We start from the raw sequence: 18,512 nt of genomic DNA, 5'->3' as shown, positions 1-18,512 counted from the left end.
AAAAGACAGTTTTCCCTGTGATAAATTTGACCTAACGTATATATTTCCCTTAAAGAAATGCATATTCATCTTTTTGTATCAAAATGCTAAATATTTCCTTGAAAAATTCTGCAGTGGCCAGAATGAATGAAATGACTTTGACAAGGAGTCATTCCTTGCCAGTTCTGATAATAGCTACAGTAAACAATATGAATGAAATGCATTTACAAGTTTATTTCACTTGGGTCAGCTTCTACTTTCAAGCTTGATTGGCTCTAAATTCTGTTTGCAAGCCTGTCAAAATTAAATACCTTAAAGGGCTTTTGAGGCTCTGAAGGTCACCCAGCTACCTAACAAGGAGCCTTTAATAACAACTTCAGAGGAAATCTCCTTAAGAGTCTTTAAATAGTTCAATGATTCCATAAATAGCACATGAAGCAGTAAGTAGAGCGATCTGGAGATAATTTCATCTTTTTTGTGTTAAGGTATTTTCAGCATCTTTAAGTATACGCTATAATTTCCAAACTAAATTGCCTAAAATTACATAAAATCAGTGGCCTGTTTTTCACAGTTCCCATAGAAGTCAGTGAGAACTTGCTTGGCCCCACTGAGAAGTCAGACCACCCACAGAGTTGGTCTTTCTGGGTTAGAGCTGAGACAGTCATTCTGCATTTCCCCTGCCAATGCAGTTACTGTCATACAGGTAAAATACCAGTGAGATCATGTCTACGCTACAAATTGTGGTTGGCGTGAGTTATGTTGGCATATACTGACGCAGTTAGTATATCACTCGTGTGTGTACATATTTGACTGTGTCAGCACTTCACATGGTCACTAGGAGTGCTTGTGTCAATGCAAAGTGTGGTGCACGGTGAATAGATATCCCAGTGTACCATGCACCACCAAACAGCACAGTGCATTCAGGGATGTTTTTGCAGTGTGTTGTGGCATAGATATGAGCTGTATAGGGAACACTGGGAGCTAGGAGTCAAGTGCCCATCAAGGAACTTGCTCCATCCCATAATGCCATCCCTATCCCATGATTTGTTGTCTTTTTAAGATCCCATGTGGCACAGTTCAGTGTCCACCATTTCCGACAGAAGCCTGGAGCCCACACAATTCTGTAGAGTTTTCTTGAATGTTGCAAATAGAGGATGCCCGATTCTCCAGTATTATTAGAGCCACAGAAAGAACCACAACAGTGGGAGACATGATGATTTCTTTGAGGACAGATTGGTAAGGAACACAGGAAAAAACAGTTCACAGTTGGTGGTTGTGTTCACAGAGCAGCATCAAATGCTGGAGTACCACTTTTGGGCCAGAAAAACTAGCACTGACTCATGAGATTGCATCATAATGCAGGTTTGGAATTAGCAGCAGTGGCTGCAGAACTTTCAGTTGTGAAAGGCCACATTCCTGGGTCTGTATGCCAAGCTCACCCCAGCCCTCCAGGGCACACATAGCAGAATGACAGCTGCATGGTTAGTTGAGAAGTGAATCTCATGCTGGAAGTTTGCTGAATTATCATCAGTCAGTAGGATATTATTTTGGAGTTGGAAAATCCACAGTGTGGGCCATTATCATGTAAGTACGTAGGGCCATTAATCGTGTCCTGTTATGCAAGACTGTGACTCTCAGCAATGTGCAGGACATAGTGAGTGGATTTACAGCCAGGAGGTTCCTGAAGTGAGTGGGGTGATGGATGGTACGGGCATACGTATCTCTATTTTGGCACCAGCCCACTTTGCCACAAGGGCTGTTTTTCTATGATTATGCAAGCACTGATGTATCACCAGGAACACTTCACCAGTATCAAGGTAGGCTGGGCAGGGAAGGTGCCTGATGCTTACTTCTTTAAGAACACAGGGCTGGTCAGAAAGCTGGAAGAAAATAGGTCCCTGCCTGACCAGCAGATTACCATTGGCAATGTTGAAATGCCAACAGAGATCCTGTGAGACCCAGCCTGCCCTGTGCTCCCCTGGCTCCATACACTGGCCACCTGGACAGCACTAAGGAAAGATTCAGCTACAGACTCAACAGGTGCAGAATAATGGTTGAATGTGCTTTTGGTAGATTGAAGGGAAGCTGGTGGTGGTTACTACAAGATTGGATCTCAGTCAGAAAAATATCCCAGTGGTTATAGCTGTCTATTGTGTGCTGCGTAATATACATGAAGCAAAGGTGGAAAAGTTGCCACTGGGGAGGATGATGCAGGTGGAGGCAGAGTGGCTGACTGCTAAATTCAAACAGTCAGACACAAGAACAATGACAAGAGCCCAGCATGGAGCTATGTGGTTGTGGGAGGCTTTGAAAGGGTCAGCCATATTAATGTACTGTGCTTGGTTGCGCTTTGGCCCTGAATGTTTGTGGGCTGGTAGAAGCTGTATAGTGCTTGGTGTGCATTTAGACGTATAATACAATGAATTATTGTGTTTTGCTGTACATTTATAACCATTACTCTATCTTTCACTGAAACTATTAATTATGCCTAAGGTTCTTTCCCCTGAATCAGACTCGCCCTGGCTTGACTAGCAGGACTGGCTAGACAGCGGCAGAGTCTTGAACATGTCCTGACTCAGGGCATAGCTGGAACCTGTGCTGCATATCCCTCCTCCTCGCTGTTCACAGCAGGGGTCTGTGACTCTGGCTCCACCAAGGTATCCAGGGTGACCTGCAGGGTGCGGCTGCCAAATATGACATGCAGCCCATCAGAAAAGCAGCAGGTCTGTGGCTCAGCATTAGATCAACTGTTGACCTCCCTGGCCTAGTGTTATGCTTGCTGCAGTTCCTTTGCTTTCACCCAATACTGCTGCTGCTCCCTGTCATACCCTTTTGCCTGCATCCCCTGTGCAATCTTTTTGTGGATGTCCACTTTTCTACATCTGCTTTGCAGCTGTGCCTGAACAGTGTCTTCTCCCACAGTCCCAGGAGACCCAATACCTCCTGTCTCTTTCAGGAGAGAGTGCGTCTGGAGTGTGTCACCATCCTGGTGAGTTGGGCAGCTGCACACAATAAGGGAGAGCTGCTAGATGTGCTCTCCAAGCTGGGAAGTCGGGGAAAAGCGTTTTAAAAATACATGCTGTATTTTAAGGAGTTTGGGGTCTCTGTGACTCCGGGCAATGGAGTTCACGCTGCGTCAACCATGGCTCAATGCCATTTGGGGAGGTGGTTTTACCGCATCACCGTAATGGGGTGCTTACAAAGGTAAGAAACAAATTTGAGTGTAGGCACATGCATAAATAAGTAGATGCAAGGCAACTTAAATTGCTCTAACTTTGTAGTGTACGCCAGGCCTAAGTCAACAGGCTGTCAGTTTTCAACATGGCAGGAGGTTAATGTTGGGTTGTCCCAAGGGTCTGTAGTATGCTTCGTATTGAATGTATTCGTGATTATCTGGAAGAGAGGAGGCATGGGGGGGATTGAACAATGAGGTTGGCAACATTTGCAGATGACTAAATTAGGGTACATCAGTATGAGGGGAGCCTGTGAGAACTTCAGAGAAACAAAACTAAGCAAATGGGTATCATGATGATTTATGAAATTCAGTGTTTGACAAATGCAAAATAGTGCATATTAGAAGGAAACATCTGAACTTCTCCCACACAGTGCTATGTTCTAAATTATATGTAATTAGAAAAAAGAGCATCATTGTAGTCAGTTCAATGAAAACATCTGCTCAATGCCTAGCAGGAATCAACATACAAACAAACTGTTATCATATGTAAAGAACGGAATAGAAAATGCTTAGAATATTATAATGTCATTATAGAAAAGTTAATGGTGTACCCACATCTTGAATTCTGTGCTTAGTTCTGCTCATCCCATCTCTCAGGAGAGAGAACAGAAATGGAACATGGTCTAGAGATGAGCAATGGAAATAATTAGAGGCATAGGAAGACTTCTGTATGAGAAGAGGGGGAAAAGATAGTATGTATGTTCACTTTCGAATACTCAGGCAAGCCAGATAATACAGATTACCAAATGCAAAAGGAAGTGACCATACAGACCTGAAATTTTACCTGAAATGTTAGAGAAAAAAATGTTATAACCACAATGAATAAACTGAGTTTGACTTTAAATTTAGTTTTGATGTAATTTCTACTCAAATAAAGCATCACTGGCTAACAAGAAACTGGGCTATTAAAAGGAATCTGGAATAATGGCTGAATCTAAGATGGAGCCTTTTGTTTTCATACCCCTAAACAATGTTTTTTCAAAGGGATTTGCACTTAAGTATCTAATGTTGGCCTACCTCTAATAACAATAGACCAAATTCTGTCATTGACTTTCTCATGCAAGTTGCAATGATTTTCACTTTGGTGGGACTAACCTCATGAATTGGCCCAATATTAGCATAGCTTACAGATTTAATGTTCCACCCAATGTCTGGAAAGCTCTTTGAGTCCTTCAGATTAAAGGAGCCCTAGAAGTGCAAAGTTGCCTTATATAAGTGAGAATCTGACAATTCATTGAGAAAGAAAAGAAGATTTCAAAGCTACTGTCCAGCACGTGGAATCTCTTTGTGAATTACTTTCTCCATGTCCTACGTGCATTAACGTTGTAAATTAATTACAAGAATGACAATCTTATCTGTGTAACCATAAAATGAAATCTTACACAAAATCCCAGTGGAAATTATGTTGTATGTAGGCCTGGTTTTGTGGAAATATTTAGGTTGACGAGAAATTTATTTTTCAGTTATTAGTTTTTATTTGACAAATATAGTCTCTTTGTTCATAATTCACTGCTCTAACAGCTCCCAGCCTTTGATTGTTAACTATTATTTGAATAAAGATTTGTTATTTATATGAATGTTTGAGCCTCTGGGCCCAAATTAATTGATGTAACAGGCTGAAGGAAGAAAAAAAAAGGAGTGAATTATTCAGTAACATTTGGCTTAATTACAATCAAACGACCCTTTCAAATTGAAAAAGTACTTGGCTAAAAGTGGAACACAAATGAGATTTTTCTTTATAAATAATTGAATATTCATCAGTGTTTTAACTTTAAAATTCCACCATTTAAAAAACAAAGACTAAAATATCCATATTGTCGTCTGCACAGTTTGAAATTTGCTTTATTTGATCCATTTCTGAACATATTCTTTTTGACTTTGTGGTTTTTTTTTCCAGCACAGATCCTACACATGCTTAACTTTATACACTGTGAGCAGTCTCATTGAATTGAGTGGCTTGTGTTAAAAAGATGCCTTGTTTGGCTCCTTATAGATTTCCCCTCCCCCCCCATTAACTTGTGTGACCCCAATCTTGCACTGGGCTATGTGCAACTTCAGGGATTAGCTGGGATGCAGAGCTCAGTGGAGGTTCCAGGCCTGTATTTTTAAACTGGTAAAATTTTCATCATAATTTGAATACCATGCTATATCTCAGTCTCCCATTCCACAATTCTAGATCTCTTTCTAGTAAAGGATACATTTTAAATAAAACAACTCAGTAACGGAAAAGATTTCCCTACAACTTAAAAATGGTCTTTAAACTAACAAAATTATTTACTAGAGAGGTAAATTGTGTGAATCTTTTAACTTCTGTTGGTGAAAGAGAAGCTTTTGAGCATCACAGAGCTCTTCAACTCTGTGGAGCTTGAAAGCTGTCTCTTTCACCAACAAAAGTTGGTCCAATAAAAGATATTACCTTACCCACCTTGTCTCTCTCATATCCTAGGACCAACATGGCTACATCAATACTGCAAAAAACCTCTTTATTAACATTTTCCCAATAATTTTCCAAATTTTTAAAAAATTGTACAAATAAAATTCAAGGCACTGATCCTGCAAAGATTTATGCACATGACTAACTTTATACAATGTGAGTAGCTCAGTGAATTGCTGCATTCCAGATTATATCCTTTACTAGAACCAGAGCTAAGATTTGTAAAATGAGGCACCCTTGGGAGCCAGAGATATGGCTTAGTATTAGAAGGAATATGCAAATACAAGCTTCAATCCTACGCTGAGGTCTGCCTGGCAGACACCTGCACATAGCTCATTGCAGAACCAGGGTTGCATAGGCTAATGAAAAAAAACAATGCTGCAAGAGCCAAGCAAGACATCTTTTAGCCAAACAAATCACCTTTTCCAAGATGGTATCTGAAACAAACATACAGCTTTATTTTTTTTAAATGTTTCCCTTTTTTAATTTAAAAAATAACAACTTTAATTTTTATATAATATTTTTCCTGACAAAAACAAAACACAAGCAGAAATAAGCTCATGCCTTCATTATGCATCAGAAACAGGATCATAAGCCCAATTTAAAAAAAAATCCTTTGCAACTCTCCTTTAAGGGAGTGTTAAAGTTCTTTTCTTTTTACATTGTGGGTTAACCCTCTAGGTTACACTATTCAAGAGGACACTTCAAAATAGTTGAAAGACTGAAGGGAGGATTCACCCCTGTGCTGTGGCCACTTTGCACTGGTTATGCCAAGGAAAAGTGGCTGCCAAGCCGCATCAGGGAAATACTCCCAATTCAGGGAGCCTCCCCAGTGAACACAGAGCCAGGACAGCCAGCTTGTGACCACCCCTTGCAAGAGCCACTGGCACAGGAGGGATTCTAGGGGCAGCCCAAGGTAAGGAGGGACATGGTTGATGCATTCCTGTGCTTTGGGTTTCTCCAGCCTATAGGAGCCAGTGCAGCTGAGACACAAGCTAGAGATGTCCTCAGGACTTTATTAACATGCACTGGAGCTGCACTGACAGATATACAAAGGGATTTAGGTAGATAAAGATTAGCTCTCCTGGAGGCCAGGTGCTATTAGATTTTGTGGGGCCCCTGTATACAAGTCTTTTTCCTGGGAGGGCGTTTGGTGCAGGAGGGGATGTGGGGTCTGGGAGGGAATTTGGGTGCAGGAGGGGGATTCTGACCTGGGGCAGGGGGTTGGTGCAGGAGGGGGATTCTGACCTGGGGCAGAGGGTTGGGTTGGAGGAGGGGGTGCAAAGTGCAGGCTCCGGCCAGGAGGGGGTGCAAGGTGCAGGCTCCGGCCAGGAGCTGCTCACCACAGGTGGCTCCCGGCCGGCAGCGCAGTAGGGACCAGGCTGCCTGCCATAGCCCTATGCCACTCCCAGCAGCAGCTGGCTGCTAGCATGTCTCTGTGGCCTCTGGCGGGAGAGGGGCAGTGGGTCTCTGTGCGCCGCCTGCGCCCACAAACGCTGCCCCTGTAACTACCATTGGCTAGCTCCTGGCCAATGAGAGCTGCAGGGACAGTGCTGGGAGCAGGGGCAGCATGCAGAGCCGCCTCCCCCACCCTGCCAGGGGCTGCAGAGACATGCCAGCAGCCAGCCACTTCCAGGAGCGGCTTGGGGCCACAGTATGCAGGTGTGCGTCCACAGTACCAAGGCTAGCGTTTACTTTTGGAGCATTGCACTGTGGTAGCTTTCCCACAGTTCCCGCCATCTCCACCGCCCATTGGAATTCTGGGTTGAGCTCCCAATGCCTGATGGGGCAAAAACATTGTCATGGGTGGTTCTGGGTACATGTCGTCAGGCCCCACTCCTTCCCTCCGTGAAAGCAATGGCAAAAAATGGTTTCTCACCTTTTTTCCTCGGTTACCCGTGCAGACAACATACCATGGCAAGCATGGAGCCCGCTCAGCTCACTGTCACCGTATGTTTCCTGGGTGCTGCTGGCAGACGCGGTACTGCAGTGCTACACAGCAGCATCCCCTTGCCTTGCGGATGGCAGACAGTGTAATACGACTGCTAACTGTCGTCATCGTCCCATGGGTGCTCCTGGCCAACCTCGGTTAGGTTGGTCGGGGGCGCCCAGGCAGACATGGGTTCTCCTGGCTGGCCTCGGTGAGGTCGGTCGGGGGCGCCTGGACAAAAATGGGAATGACTCCAGGTCATTCTCTTCAAGTTTCGTCTAATGGAGATTCAGTCCTGCCTGGAATATCATGCCAGCTGGAGGCTTCTGCCTCAGGCTGCTCTCCCAATCAGTAGCACCGTGCAGTAGCACCTACCCCAGCCTACCCCTTGCTTCCATGGCTCATGAAGCCCGGGCAGTAGTAAGGAGCAGTTCAACTATAGGCTGAGCAAGTGCAGAATGGTGGTAGAATGTGCCTTTGGATGTTTAAAAGCTTGCTGGAGCGGTTTACTGATTTGGTTAGACCTCAGCGAAACCAATATTCCCATCGTTATAACTGCTTGCTGTGTGCTCCACAATATCTGTGAGAGTAAGGGGGAAGATGTTTATGGCAGGGTGGGAGGTTGAGGCAAATCGCCTGGCTGCTGATTATGCGCAGCCAGACACCAGGGTGATTAGAAGAGCACAGCAGAGTGCGCTGTGCATCAGAGAAGCTTTGAAAACCAGTTTCATGACTGGCCAGGCTACGGTGTGAAAGTTCTGTTTGTTTCTCCTTGATGAAAACCCGCCCCCTGGGTTCACTCTACTTCCCTGTAAGCCAGCCTCCCTCCCGCCCCCTTTGATCTCCGCTTGCAGAGGCAATAAAGTCATTGTTGTTTCAAATTCATGCATTCTTTATTAATTTGTCACACAAATGGGGGGATAACTCCCAATGTAGCCTGAGAGTGGTGGGAGAGGAGGGAAGCACAGGGGTGGGGTAGTTGTAGGGGCACCCCCTAGAATGGCATGCAGCTCATCATAGAAGCAGCATGTCTGGGGCTCTGACCTGGAGCGGCCGTTTGCCTCTCTGGTTCTTTGGGAGGCTTCACGCGGCACTGCTGCGGGTCTCTGTTATAACCTCTGTCCTTCATGCCCTTGGAGATTTTTTCAAATACTCCGGCATTTCTTCTTTTGGAATGGAGTTCTGATAGCACGGATTCATCTCCCCATACAGCAATCAGATGCAGTACCTCCCATTCAGTCCGTGCTGGAGCTCTTTTGCAATTCTGGGACTCCATGGTCACCTGTGTTGATCAGCTCGCAACGCTGGCTGAACAGGAAATTAAATTCAAAAGTTTGCAGGGCTTTTCCTGTCTACCTGGCCAGTGCATCTGCGTTGAGAGTGCTGTCCAGAGTGGTCACAGTGGAGCACTCTGGGATAGCTCCCGGAGGCCAATACCATCGAATTGCGTCCACACTACCTCAAATTCGACCCAGCAGGGTCGATTACAGTGCTAATCCTGTCGGGGAGGAGTACAGAAATAGATTTTAAGAGCCCTTTAAGTCGACAAAAATGGCTTCGTCGTGTGGACGGGTGCAGGGTTAAATTGATCTAATACTGCTAAATTCGACCTAAACTCATAGTGTAGACCAGGACTAAGAGTTTAATTCCCACCTGTAATAGCTTTACTTTAACATAAAGAGGCTGATTTATCAGTAAAGTCTGTAAGTCTAATACAAAATCCAGCTGCAGACCTCTCACAGTTCAGCAGGCCAATCTGCATTGCAAACCTCTGAAATTTGGCTGTATGTGTATAAGGAGCAGTCTCTGGATCTGCTGAAGTCTTATATTTGTACTGAAGGAACCACCTCCCTCCACCCAACACCAGCTCAGCATGAGCGTCCTGAGATAAGGGAAAGAATTAGCACAAAACAAATCCAAAACATATTGTACCATCCGGAAAAGACAGATCTGGGAAAACATTAAACATTACTTAAAGCTGAAGCAGCTAGAATAACCTGTTCTCTTCAGACGCTGCAGTTTTGTAATCACTAGGGAGTTTGTTTGTAGTTACTTGTGATTTACATTTGTCAGCTAAATCAGAAATTTAAATACAAAATACAGCATACGGAATTGTGATGTCCTCAGGAGGATGTTGGGCTTGTAATAAATGAATGATTCTTTACAATGAGATAAAAATAATCTATGACACAGTCTTGCTCCACTGTCATTCAGGTTATATTTATTTAATTATTTAGATTTATTAAAAAATGAAAGTGGATGCTTATCCAAAACCTTAGTTGCCTCTGACAAGAACAAAATATATTGCAGGGTGCATCTGTTTGCCTGGGCTACTCTGGAAGGTAGGTTTTGGTGTGGGTCAGGTTTGTTTGGTGGGGAGGGGAATTTGGTTTTTTTTATGTTTTGTAAGGGGGTTAGGCTGTTGAATGGAAATTGCTCTTGTTTTGAACTGGTGTCTACATAATAAATAAATAGCATCTTACCCCATGACAGCCACCAAAACTCAACCTCTTAATAAAAAACCCACGCGCGCCAGAATTAAATTTACCTGTGCCTCTGGGGAATTAAACTGTAAAGTTCTAGTAACTCTCTGCTCAGCATTTTTGAGCTGCAATTTTTCAAAGGTTTATAACTTGGTTAAATTTTAGTGGATTTTCACAGGGAGGGCAAAAGGCCCATCCCTGACACGAAGGCTACCCCCTGCCACATTTCAAGTCAGTGCTTCAAAGCATGGGGGGCACTAGAGCTTTTCAAAGGAAAGATGGCCAGAATTTTGTAACATGGGCAAAATGACATTTTTCATTAGTGTCATTCCTAGAAGCAGCTGACTTGTTTTGGCTGGCATTAACTATACAGAGATATAGATTTAGAAAATTCTTTAGCCCGAGGCAAACATCTGCCATGGAAAATTTAATCCCAAATGGTTAATTTGGCAAAGTTATAAACAACTGAAAACAGAGTCTTGCAATCGGAAGTGTCGGGCAATCTTAATAATAGATGGTACTACCAGCCCTACCTAAAATACATACAGCATAAGATAGTGAGAGCACGATCTGTTCTTGTCTCAGCATTTACTGTGAGCTTGTTCAGGCATTTTCTCAGAAAATCACTTCAACATTTTTTAAAATATGGAAGGTGAATTGTAAAGCAGAAAACTCCTAAATTGCTATTTCTCACACACTGGCCCCAATCTACAATGCACAAAAAATGTACAAAACCAGCCTCAGATATTTAAATATAAAAAGCTGGGGTGAGGGTGGTGGTTGTTTTTACAACTGAAAATCTAGGCTCAGTGTTCTCTGCTGCCTCACTTGGGAGGCAGGAGAGCTGCAGCTCAGGTTACACAATTGTGTGGTGTTATTGGTAAGGCCCTGTGGAACTCATGTTTGTTTGTTTTTTAAGGAAAATCATGGAAGCGTCAAGGGTAGGTGTTGGAACTTCATAGGATATGAACAGCCCCCAAATCCACACCCTGAACTGCTGTGATTTTTCCTCCAGCTTCCACCTCCCTGCTGAGGTTGCGGCTGCTCATTGGGTTTTCGTGAGCCGGTTGCATATATGAGCGCGAGGTGGATAGGTGGTGAGCCAGTCCCATCTTGGGGAGTAGGAGGTGACTGCAGGCAGGAGCAGGTGGGAGTGTCTCACCACGTAGGGTCTGGCCACCACTGCTGCTTCCTGACTGGCCAGCCAGCAGGGAGAGTGGGGTGGCACTGACAATATACAGCAATTAGGAGCCCCTGGCTTCTCCAGGCAGGCCCAGGCAAGACACCCCAGGAGCTGAGACTGCTATCTACTGTTTGGAACACAAGCAGGTGTGTGAGGGGGCCCTGCCCTGGCAGGGGGATAAGGGTGAGACTAGGATCCAGCCCCCTGCTGGGCAAAGCCCCCTTCACCCTCCTGACCCTCTGCTGGGCAGGGCCCCCTTGCAGACCTGCTCATGCTCCAAGCAGTGGATCCGAGGCTCAGTTCCTGAGATGTCTCCCCTGGACCTGCAAGGGTCTGTCGTGGGGTGGGCTGGGGCACATTTCCTAATCGCCATGCATTGTCAACGCTGCCCCTCTCGCGGCTGGCTGGCCAGACAGGAAGCAGTAGTGGTGGCCTGGGCCAGATGGTTAGTGCCATGTGGTGAGATGCCACCCCTTGCTCATTGCAAGCAGTCAAATTAGCTCAATAAATCCATTTTTTCAACACTGTGTGTGAGAGGACAGAAGGGGCATTTGTGCTTCTGCCTCTCTGCTGTCAGAAAAATCAGTGTTGGGCTTATTTCTTATTTCAGTCAGTGAAATTGTGATTTACTCATGATCTTAGTTATGGTACAGGTCTTCCAAGGTCTTCAAGCAAAGTCTGCAAAAAGTGTCAAAATCAATAAGTTGCCCCATCCTTCCCCCATCACAGTGGAGCGGCTGAGTTGGTCAGATTGGTAGGGGATAGATAGTCCCTGGGGTCCTGATGAGCAGTTGAGGATGGGAGGCTTCTCTATTGTATCCTTTATGCCAGCCAGTAGGGAGGTCACCCACTGTCCCCCTTTCCTTTCATCCTTATAGGCAGGAGGAGAACATGCACGGAAGTAGGGGCATTATTTAGGGCTGTGTCTCCCTGAGTAAGTGTGTGATTGGCCAGTATGAGGTGGGGGTCTGTGTCTTGGGAGCTGATTGGTGCCTGCATCAGTCCCCTCTGAAGATAAAGGGCCCTGTCTGAGACCAGGAGGCTGTTTGGCTCCCACAGAGTTGCACCCACCCATCTTACTCTTACTGTGAATAGTTCCCTGGGTGGATCTCCAGATATGCTAGCAAGGTTGTGGTTGTAGATACGTGGTGTCACTGCAACTTTCCCACCCACTGGACTTCCTAGCAGCATCCTGTGTTTCTGTGACACCAGCTAGCACACCCAAAGGATGAATTGATTCTACTCTGTCTAATAACCACTGTGACAGTAGCACAGGAGGAGAATAAAGTGTATATTGCAGTCTGATTTGGCAGCCCTTAGTCACAATGAAGTTAATCCTTTATAGGGTAAGAACAAATTAATGGCCAACTCTGAGACCGCAATAGATACTGTCATCACTGCCCTGTGGATCAGAGAGAAGAAGGCAGGTGGGGAAGAGGAATGGAAGCCTATGGAACACAGAGGGTCAGCAGGCAGCGAGCTGAACTGTATTACCAACTGGTATTTTTCAGCTTTCCTGTAGGTGACAGAGCTAAGTCATCCATCCCCTGCTGATTCCTTAAAACACCACAGGCCGCCAATCAAGATGATGTAAGCTGCAATTAAACCAGTGTTAATACAAGAATTGGTGTAATCACGGTAACTAAATGTGTGGGTGCTAATTGCTGGTCATTGACGTACTTCAGATGATGCACAGCCTATTAACCTCAGAAATGCAGTGTGTGTATTACTTTCATGTTCTGTGATCAGCACATGTCTTTGTTAAAATAATTTCCTATGGAATAAAAATGAAGATGAAATGAGCAGTTCCTTCCTCTGAGCAATAAGAAAGATTTTGCTGGGATATTTGGAAAACATGTGGGTTTTTATTTATTTATTTAATAGCGTTCAGATTGATCATAGTGTGGAGAGGGGGAATTTCCCTGTCTCTAGTGAATTTCCATTCCCCTGGATGGACTACAAAAGCCTCCCTATCTCATCAAAATATTTCCAAAGAGCAAATATTTTGACTTTGGATTGCATGAGAGTGCACCAAATCTAAGTCTTCATGAGACTCTCATCACTGTAGTATTTGAGTCCTTTACAAACATTAACACATTTATCCTCACAGCGCCCCTATGAGGTTTCATTTTTACTGATGAGGAACAGAGGCACAGAGATCATAGCCCAGATCCTGGTGTGTGGTATGAACAGTTTGCTCTGTAGTGTGGTTTGATTATGAAACTAAAGCTGTATAGAGGGATGTAGTAGCTACTACACCAGTGCCTCTCCCTATTACCATGGCTTCTGTATGCCTCTCTGATCCCTAGCTTCCCTAACAGCCTCTTGGGTGTATCTCATGTAACTTGTAGCCATCACTCAAGAATGATCCTGTCTACTCCAGCCAAAGACTGCAAGCAGAATGCCAAAACCGCATGGTCAGTAGTATCAAAGTCCACTTATAAAAAGGCTGCCAAGTACTATTCAAGAATGTAATTCTGAAATATTCTTAAACAGTTCCACTTTTTTCACCACAATGGGCATGGTCCTCAGGTTCTTTAATAAGAACTGAAACTCTGTAGTATTCTCATACGAAAGCAGGCCCATGAAAGAAACTATACAAGACATTGCACATCCTTGAAAGTTTGGTGTAACAGCTGCATCCATGTTAGCATAGTTGACTCAAACTTTTGCCACCTCTATAGTTTAATGGGCTAACCTCTGAAGCTATGATTGGTGCATTTACTTAGCAGAGCTGGTTGCAGGGAGCCACTGACTACACTGGCTACCTAGTTGTTTTGAGGTTTAATTCAAAGTGTTGATATTAATCTACAATGCCTCATATGAAGTAAGTTCTAGTTCTCTGAGCGCTGATCTCTCTCCAAGCTGTGCCACAACAGCTGAGATCAGCTGATATGTTCAAGCTAACAATGCCTAGATTAAAATGTCTGTGGGCTGTTGATAGGGAAATTCAACTGGAATGCTTTTGACTCTGGAATTAATTTCCTTTACTGATCTGAAACACTCTAGGTGAATTGTCAGGCTGGAGGGAGGTTACTAGTGGAGTTCCTCAGGGATCAGTTTTGGGACCAATCTTATTTAATCTTTTCATTACTGACCTTGGCACAAAAAATGGGAATGTGCTAATAAAGTTCGCAGATGACACAAAGCTGGGAGGTATTGCCAATACAGAGAAGGACCAGGATATCATACAGGAAGATCTGGATGACCTTGTAAACTGGAGTAATAGTAATAAGGTGAAATTTAATAGTGAAAAGTGCAAGGTCATGCATTTAGGGATTAACAACAAGAACTATTGTTATAAACTGGGGAGGCATCAGTTGGAAGTAACAGAGGAGGAGGACGACCTTGGAGTATTGGTTGATCACAGGATGACTATCAGCCGCCAATGTGATATGGCCGTGAAAAAAGCTAATGCGGTCTTGGGATGCATCAGGCGAGGTATTTCCAGCAGAGATAAGGAGGTATTAGTACCGTTATACAAGGCAGTGGTGAGACCTCATCTGGAATACTGTGTGCAGTTCTGGTTTCCCATGTTTAAGAAGGATGAATTCAAACTGGAACAGGTTCAGAGAAGGGCTACTAGGATGATCCGAGGAATGGAAAACCTGTCATATGAAAGTAGACTCAAAGAGCTTGGCTTGTTTAGCCTAACCAAAAGAAGGCTGAGGGGAGATATGATTGTTCTTTATAAATATATCAGAGGAATAAATACCAGAGAGGGAGAGGCATTATTTAAGCTCGGTACCAATGTGGATACAAGAACAAATGGATATAAACTGGCTATCAGGAAGTTTAGACTTGAAATTAGATGAAGGTTTCTAACCATCAGAGGAGTTAAGTTCTGGAACAGCTTTCCAAGGGGAGTAGTGGGAGCAAAAGACATATCTGGCTTTAAGACAAGCTTGATAAGTTTATGGAGGGGATGCTATAATGGGATAGCCTAATTTTGGCAATTAATTCGTCTTTGACTACTAGTGGTAAATATGCCCAATGGCTTGTGATGGGACACTAGATAGGGTGGGATCTGAGTTACTACAGAGAATTCTTTCCTGGGTGTCTGGCTGGTGAGTCTTGCCCACATGCTCAGGGTTTACCTGATCGCCATATTTGGGACCGGGAAGAAATTTTCCTCCAGGGCAGATTGGCAGAAGCCCTGGGGGGGTTTCGCCTTCCTCTGCAGCGTGGGGCACAGGTCACTTGCTGGAAGATTCTCTGCACCTTGAAGTCTTTAAACCATGATTTGAGGACTTCAATGGCTCAAACCAGGGGCGGCTCCAGACCTCAGCATACCAAGTGCGTGCTTGGGGCGGCATGCCGCGGGGGGCGCTCTGCCGGTCGCCGGGAGGGTGGCAGGCGGCTCTGGTGGACCTTCCGCAGGCGTCCCTGCGGAGGTTCCGCTGGTCCCGCGCGGCTTCAGTAGACCCTCCGCAGGCATGCCTGCGGAAGGTCCACTGGAGCCACGGGACCAGCGACCGGCAGAGCGTCCCCCGCGGCATGCCGCCCTGCTTGGAGCGGCGAAATGTCTAGAGCCGCCCCTGGCTCAAACACAGGTTTGATACAGGAGTGGGTGGGTGAGATTCTGTGGCCTGCGTTGTGGAGGAGATCAGACTAGATGATCAAAATGGTCATTTCTGACTTTAAAGTCTATGATTCTATGAAGAGTGGTGACTTTTAGCACATGGTGTGAACCCTATCTGTTTACACAGGCTTTTGCCAAATGGAATGTGATATATTGCTGTAAAATCATGGGCTAGTTTGTTTATTTACGTTGACTGCTCAACTAAATGTTGATATTGTTTCTGCATAAATAGCTGTACATCTCCCTGAGATATTCTGAAGGGTGCATTTTTATAAATCTAAAAATAAGTTAATAACAATTTTCAATAAATGGTTAATGGATTTGAAAATATTTCATGTGTGTACTTCGTGTGGTTGTGTTCGTTTTCATCAGCACTTCATATTCTTTTCTGAACCACTTATTTTTCTTATTCCCACTGCAAATGTTACCTGAGATGCTGGTAGTAGAAAATTCATGCACCTCAGTGTTCTTTTTAAATTGGGTTTTCATCTCTTAAATCAGTAAAGTAATTGCTATGTATAATTCTGCCTTATACTTTACAACCATGTAGCCTTAATATGTTACTTCTACATTTCAGATAGGACTCTTACATTGGTTTGAAATGTATGAGCCATATCCTCCCCAACATAAGCCTGAGTGTCCTCAGACCTTTGACAGAAATCTTTTAAGGGATGTAGTAGTATCCCTTCTAGAAAATGTTGTACTGCACAGAAATGTGTAATGTGTACCTAGACATCTTTCCAGTGGTTCATGTTAATCTTTTCTCAGAAAATGTTTGGGCTAAACATTTGAAGGAATCTCTCTTTTCCCACAGTATGATACAATTGGGGTTCTACTAAACCACTTCTTGGTGGTGCTGGAAGTGCACTGTAAAAGTTCATTTCCCTTTATTTTTTCAAAGATTTGATCAAAGGGTATGATGTATGTTACTTCCTTCTGAATACAAAATGCATCTGAAGCTATATGGAAAAAGGGAATTCTGGAATATAGAATTTAATCCTTATCTTTTAGATTAAGAAACAGTAGTCCTTTTTGAATATTTTACCAAAATTTTACCACATTTTCAATGCCTGCTGTATATCAATCACCTAAGTTTTAATGTATAGCATTGGAAGTAATAGGAAGCTATTTTACATAGGAGACAAAAGTTGTATTTTATTTAATTCACCAGCTTTTTCCTATTCTGTATGCATAATAAAGGAATTACATAGCTCACCATTAGCAAAGGCACTATGAGGTAAGAGTGGAGCAAATTTCAGTTTAATAGAGTTTATCTGAATGTGTATTATTTTTTGCATCTTCTATGTCTGAAAAGTAAAAAAAGTACACTGTACATGTCTTTCATTCTGATGAATACCAAAATGCTTTAGAGACTGCAGTATCGCACTGTGACTGATACTGACTTTCCCTTAGAAACATATATAAATTTCTAAATAGGCTTGACCATGTATATCTATATGAAGACAGATAAATCAGAGGTTACACATATGTGTGTGTATGTATTTTGTCTTATTAAACTCATTCCATTTCCCTCCTTTGCATACCACCACCCCATTAACTAGCTAGTCATGCTTGTAAAGTGACTTCCAAATTAACACTTGATTTGAAAACTTGTGCTCATTTGGAAAGAATTTCATTCCACTAGAAGCAATTTTAGCTGTCTCGCTTTCAACAGAGATTTACAGTGTAGAGCTGTAAATCAAATCTTATGACTCTGTCTTCATCAGATGGTCTCCTCAGGGGCTTTAGCAGAGACTTAATCTTAGGGAATCTTAACGGGCTATAGTTCTATTTTAGATAAACCATAGCTGAGATTTGTATATTCTAAATTTTGTTGAAATAGTGCAGTTTTCAAAAGAAGAATGAGGTCTAACCTGAAGCCATAAAATGGTAGGTAGTGCTATCAAGCTGTATTGTTTTAAAAATAGAGAATTTCAGGCTAGATGAATGTCAACAAGGGAGGCAGATTTAGGCTACTTGTAAGTAAAGATGAGACTATGAGAAGAGTAACGATGTCTTTGAGAAGCATCCAAACGATGCATTTCCAGTAGCTGTGTGCAATACTAAGGTATGAAATCTACAGCAGCTTCTGAGCTATACAAAACAGATCTTTTTCTGCCCGGCTGGATTATAGAAATCAATAATTTTACATTTTCTATACACCATAGAAATAGGTTTCTGATCTCAATCATGTCACCACATAATAGATAAAAGCTTTCAGGATCAAAGAGATTAAAGTAGCATGGTTTTCCAAGATGTTGCTCACTAAAAGCTTAATTAAAGCTTCTTTGGAAATTCATGTAATGATGTGTTATGAAAAAGCTTTACAGAAAAAATATCCTATTATAATCTAAAAACCCATTGCTTTCTTCATATTGCCTTAAAAGCTATTTTATCCCTTATATTACTTATAGCATATTTATTTACTATACAGATGTTTCATCTGTTTTATACATAGTTCTCCCTATGAAAAATCTGATACCAGAATCTAGATTTATGATAATTTTACAATAAAGTCCCTTTGATAGAGCTCAAGAGGACACAACTCCTGAGCCTGTGAACGTTTCTTACACCTCATAATTTAAAAAGGGCCATTCCCAAGTATTCCACACAAAGATCTGAAAAGCACCTTCCTCTGTGTCCATAGGAAAGGGAATGAGGCTTTGCAGCCAGGACCACCCAGAGG

The 18,512-nt window shown here is 43.3% G+C and overlaps 1 protein-coding gene across 2 annotated transcripts in view; it reads left to right on the top strand.

The window, feature by feature from the left end:
- The first annotated feature begins 1,377 nt into the window (after positions 1 to 1,377).
- The window catches only part of HDAC11 (histone deacetylase 11), a 120,049-nt gene continuing 102,914 nt past the window's right edge, over positions 1,378 to 18,512 (top strand). The window contains exon 1 of one of the 2 annotated variants that reach the window (XM_045024960.1): positions 1,378 to 1,563. In XM_045024960.1, the coding sequence (XP_044880895.1) occupies positions 1,562 to 1,563 (2 nt within the window). In that variant the 5' untranslated portion in view covers positions 1,378 to 1,561. The remainder of the gene's footprint in view (positions 1,564 to 18,512) is intronic. The other variant, XM_045024958.1, reaches the window with a different exon arrangement.

The sequence above is a fragment of the Mauremys mutica genome, chromosome 7 (assembly GCF_020497125.1).
Source record: "Mauremys mutica isolate MM-2020 ecotype Southern chromosome 7, ASM2049712v1, whole genome shotgun sequence".
Lineage (NCBI taxonomy): Eukaryota > Metazoa > Chordata > Testudines > Geoemydidae > Mauremys > Mauremys mutica.
This window is presented reverse-complemented; position numbering and strand designations above follow the sequence as displayed.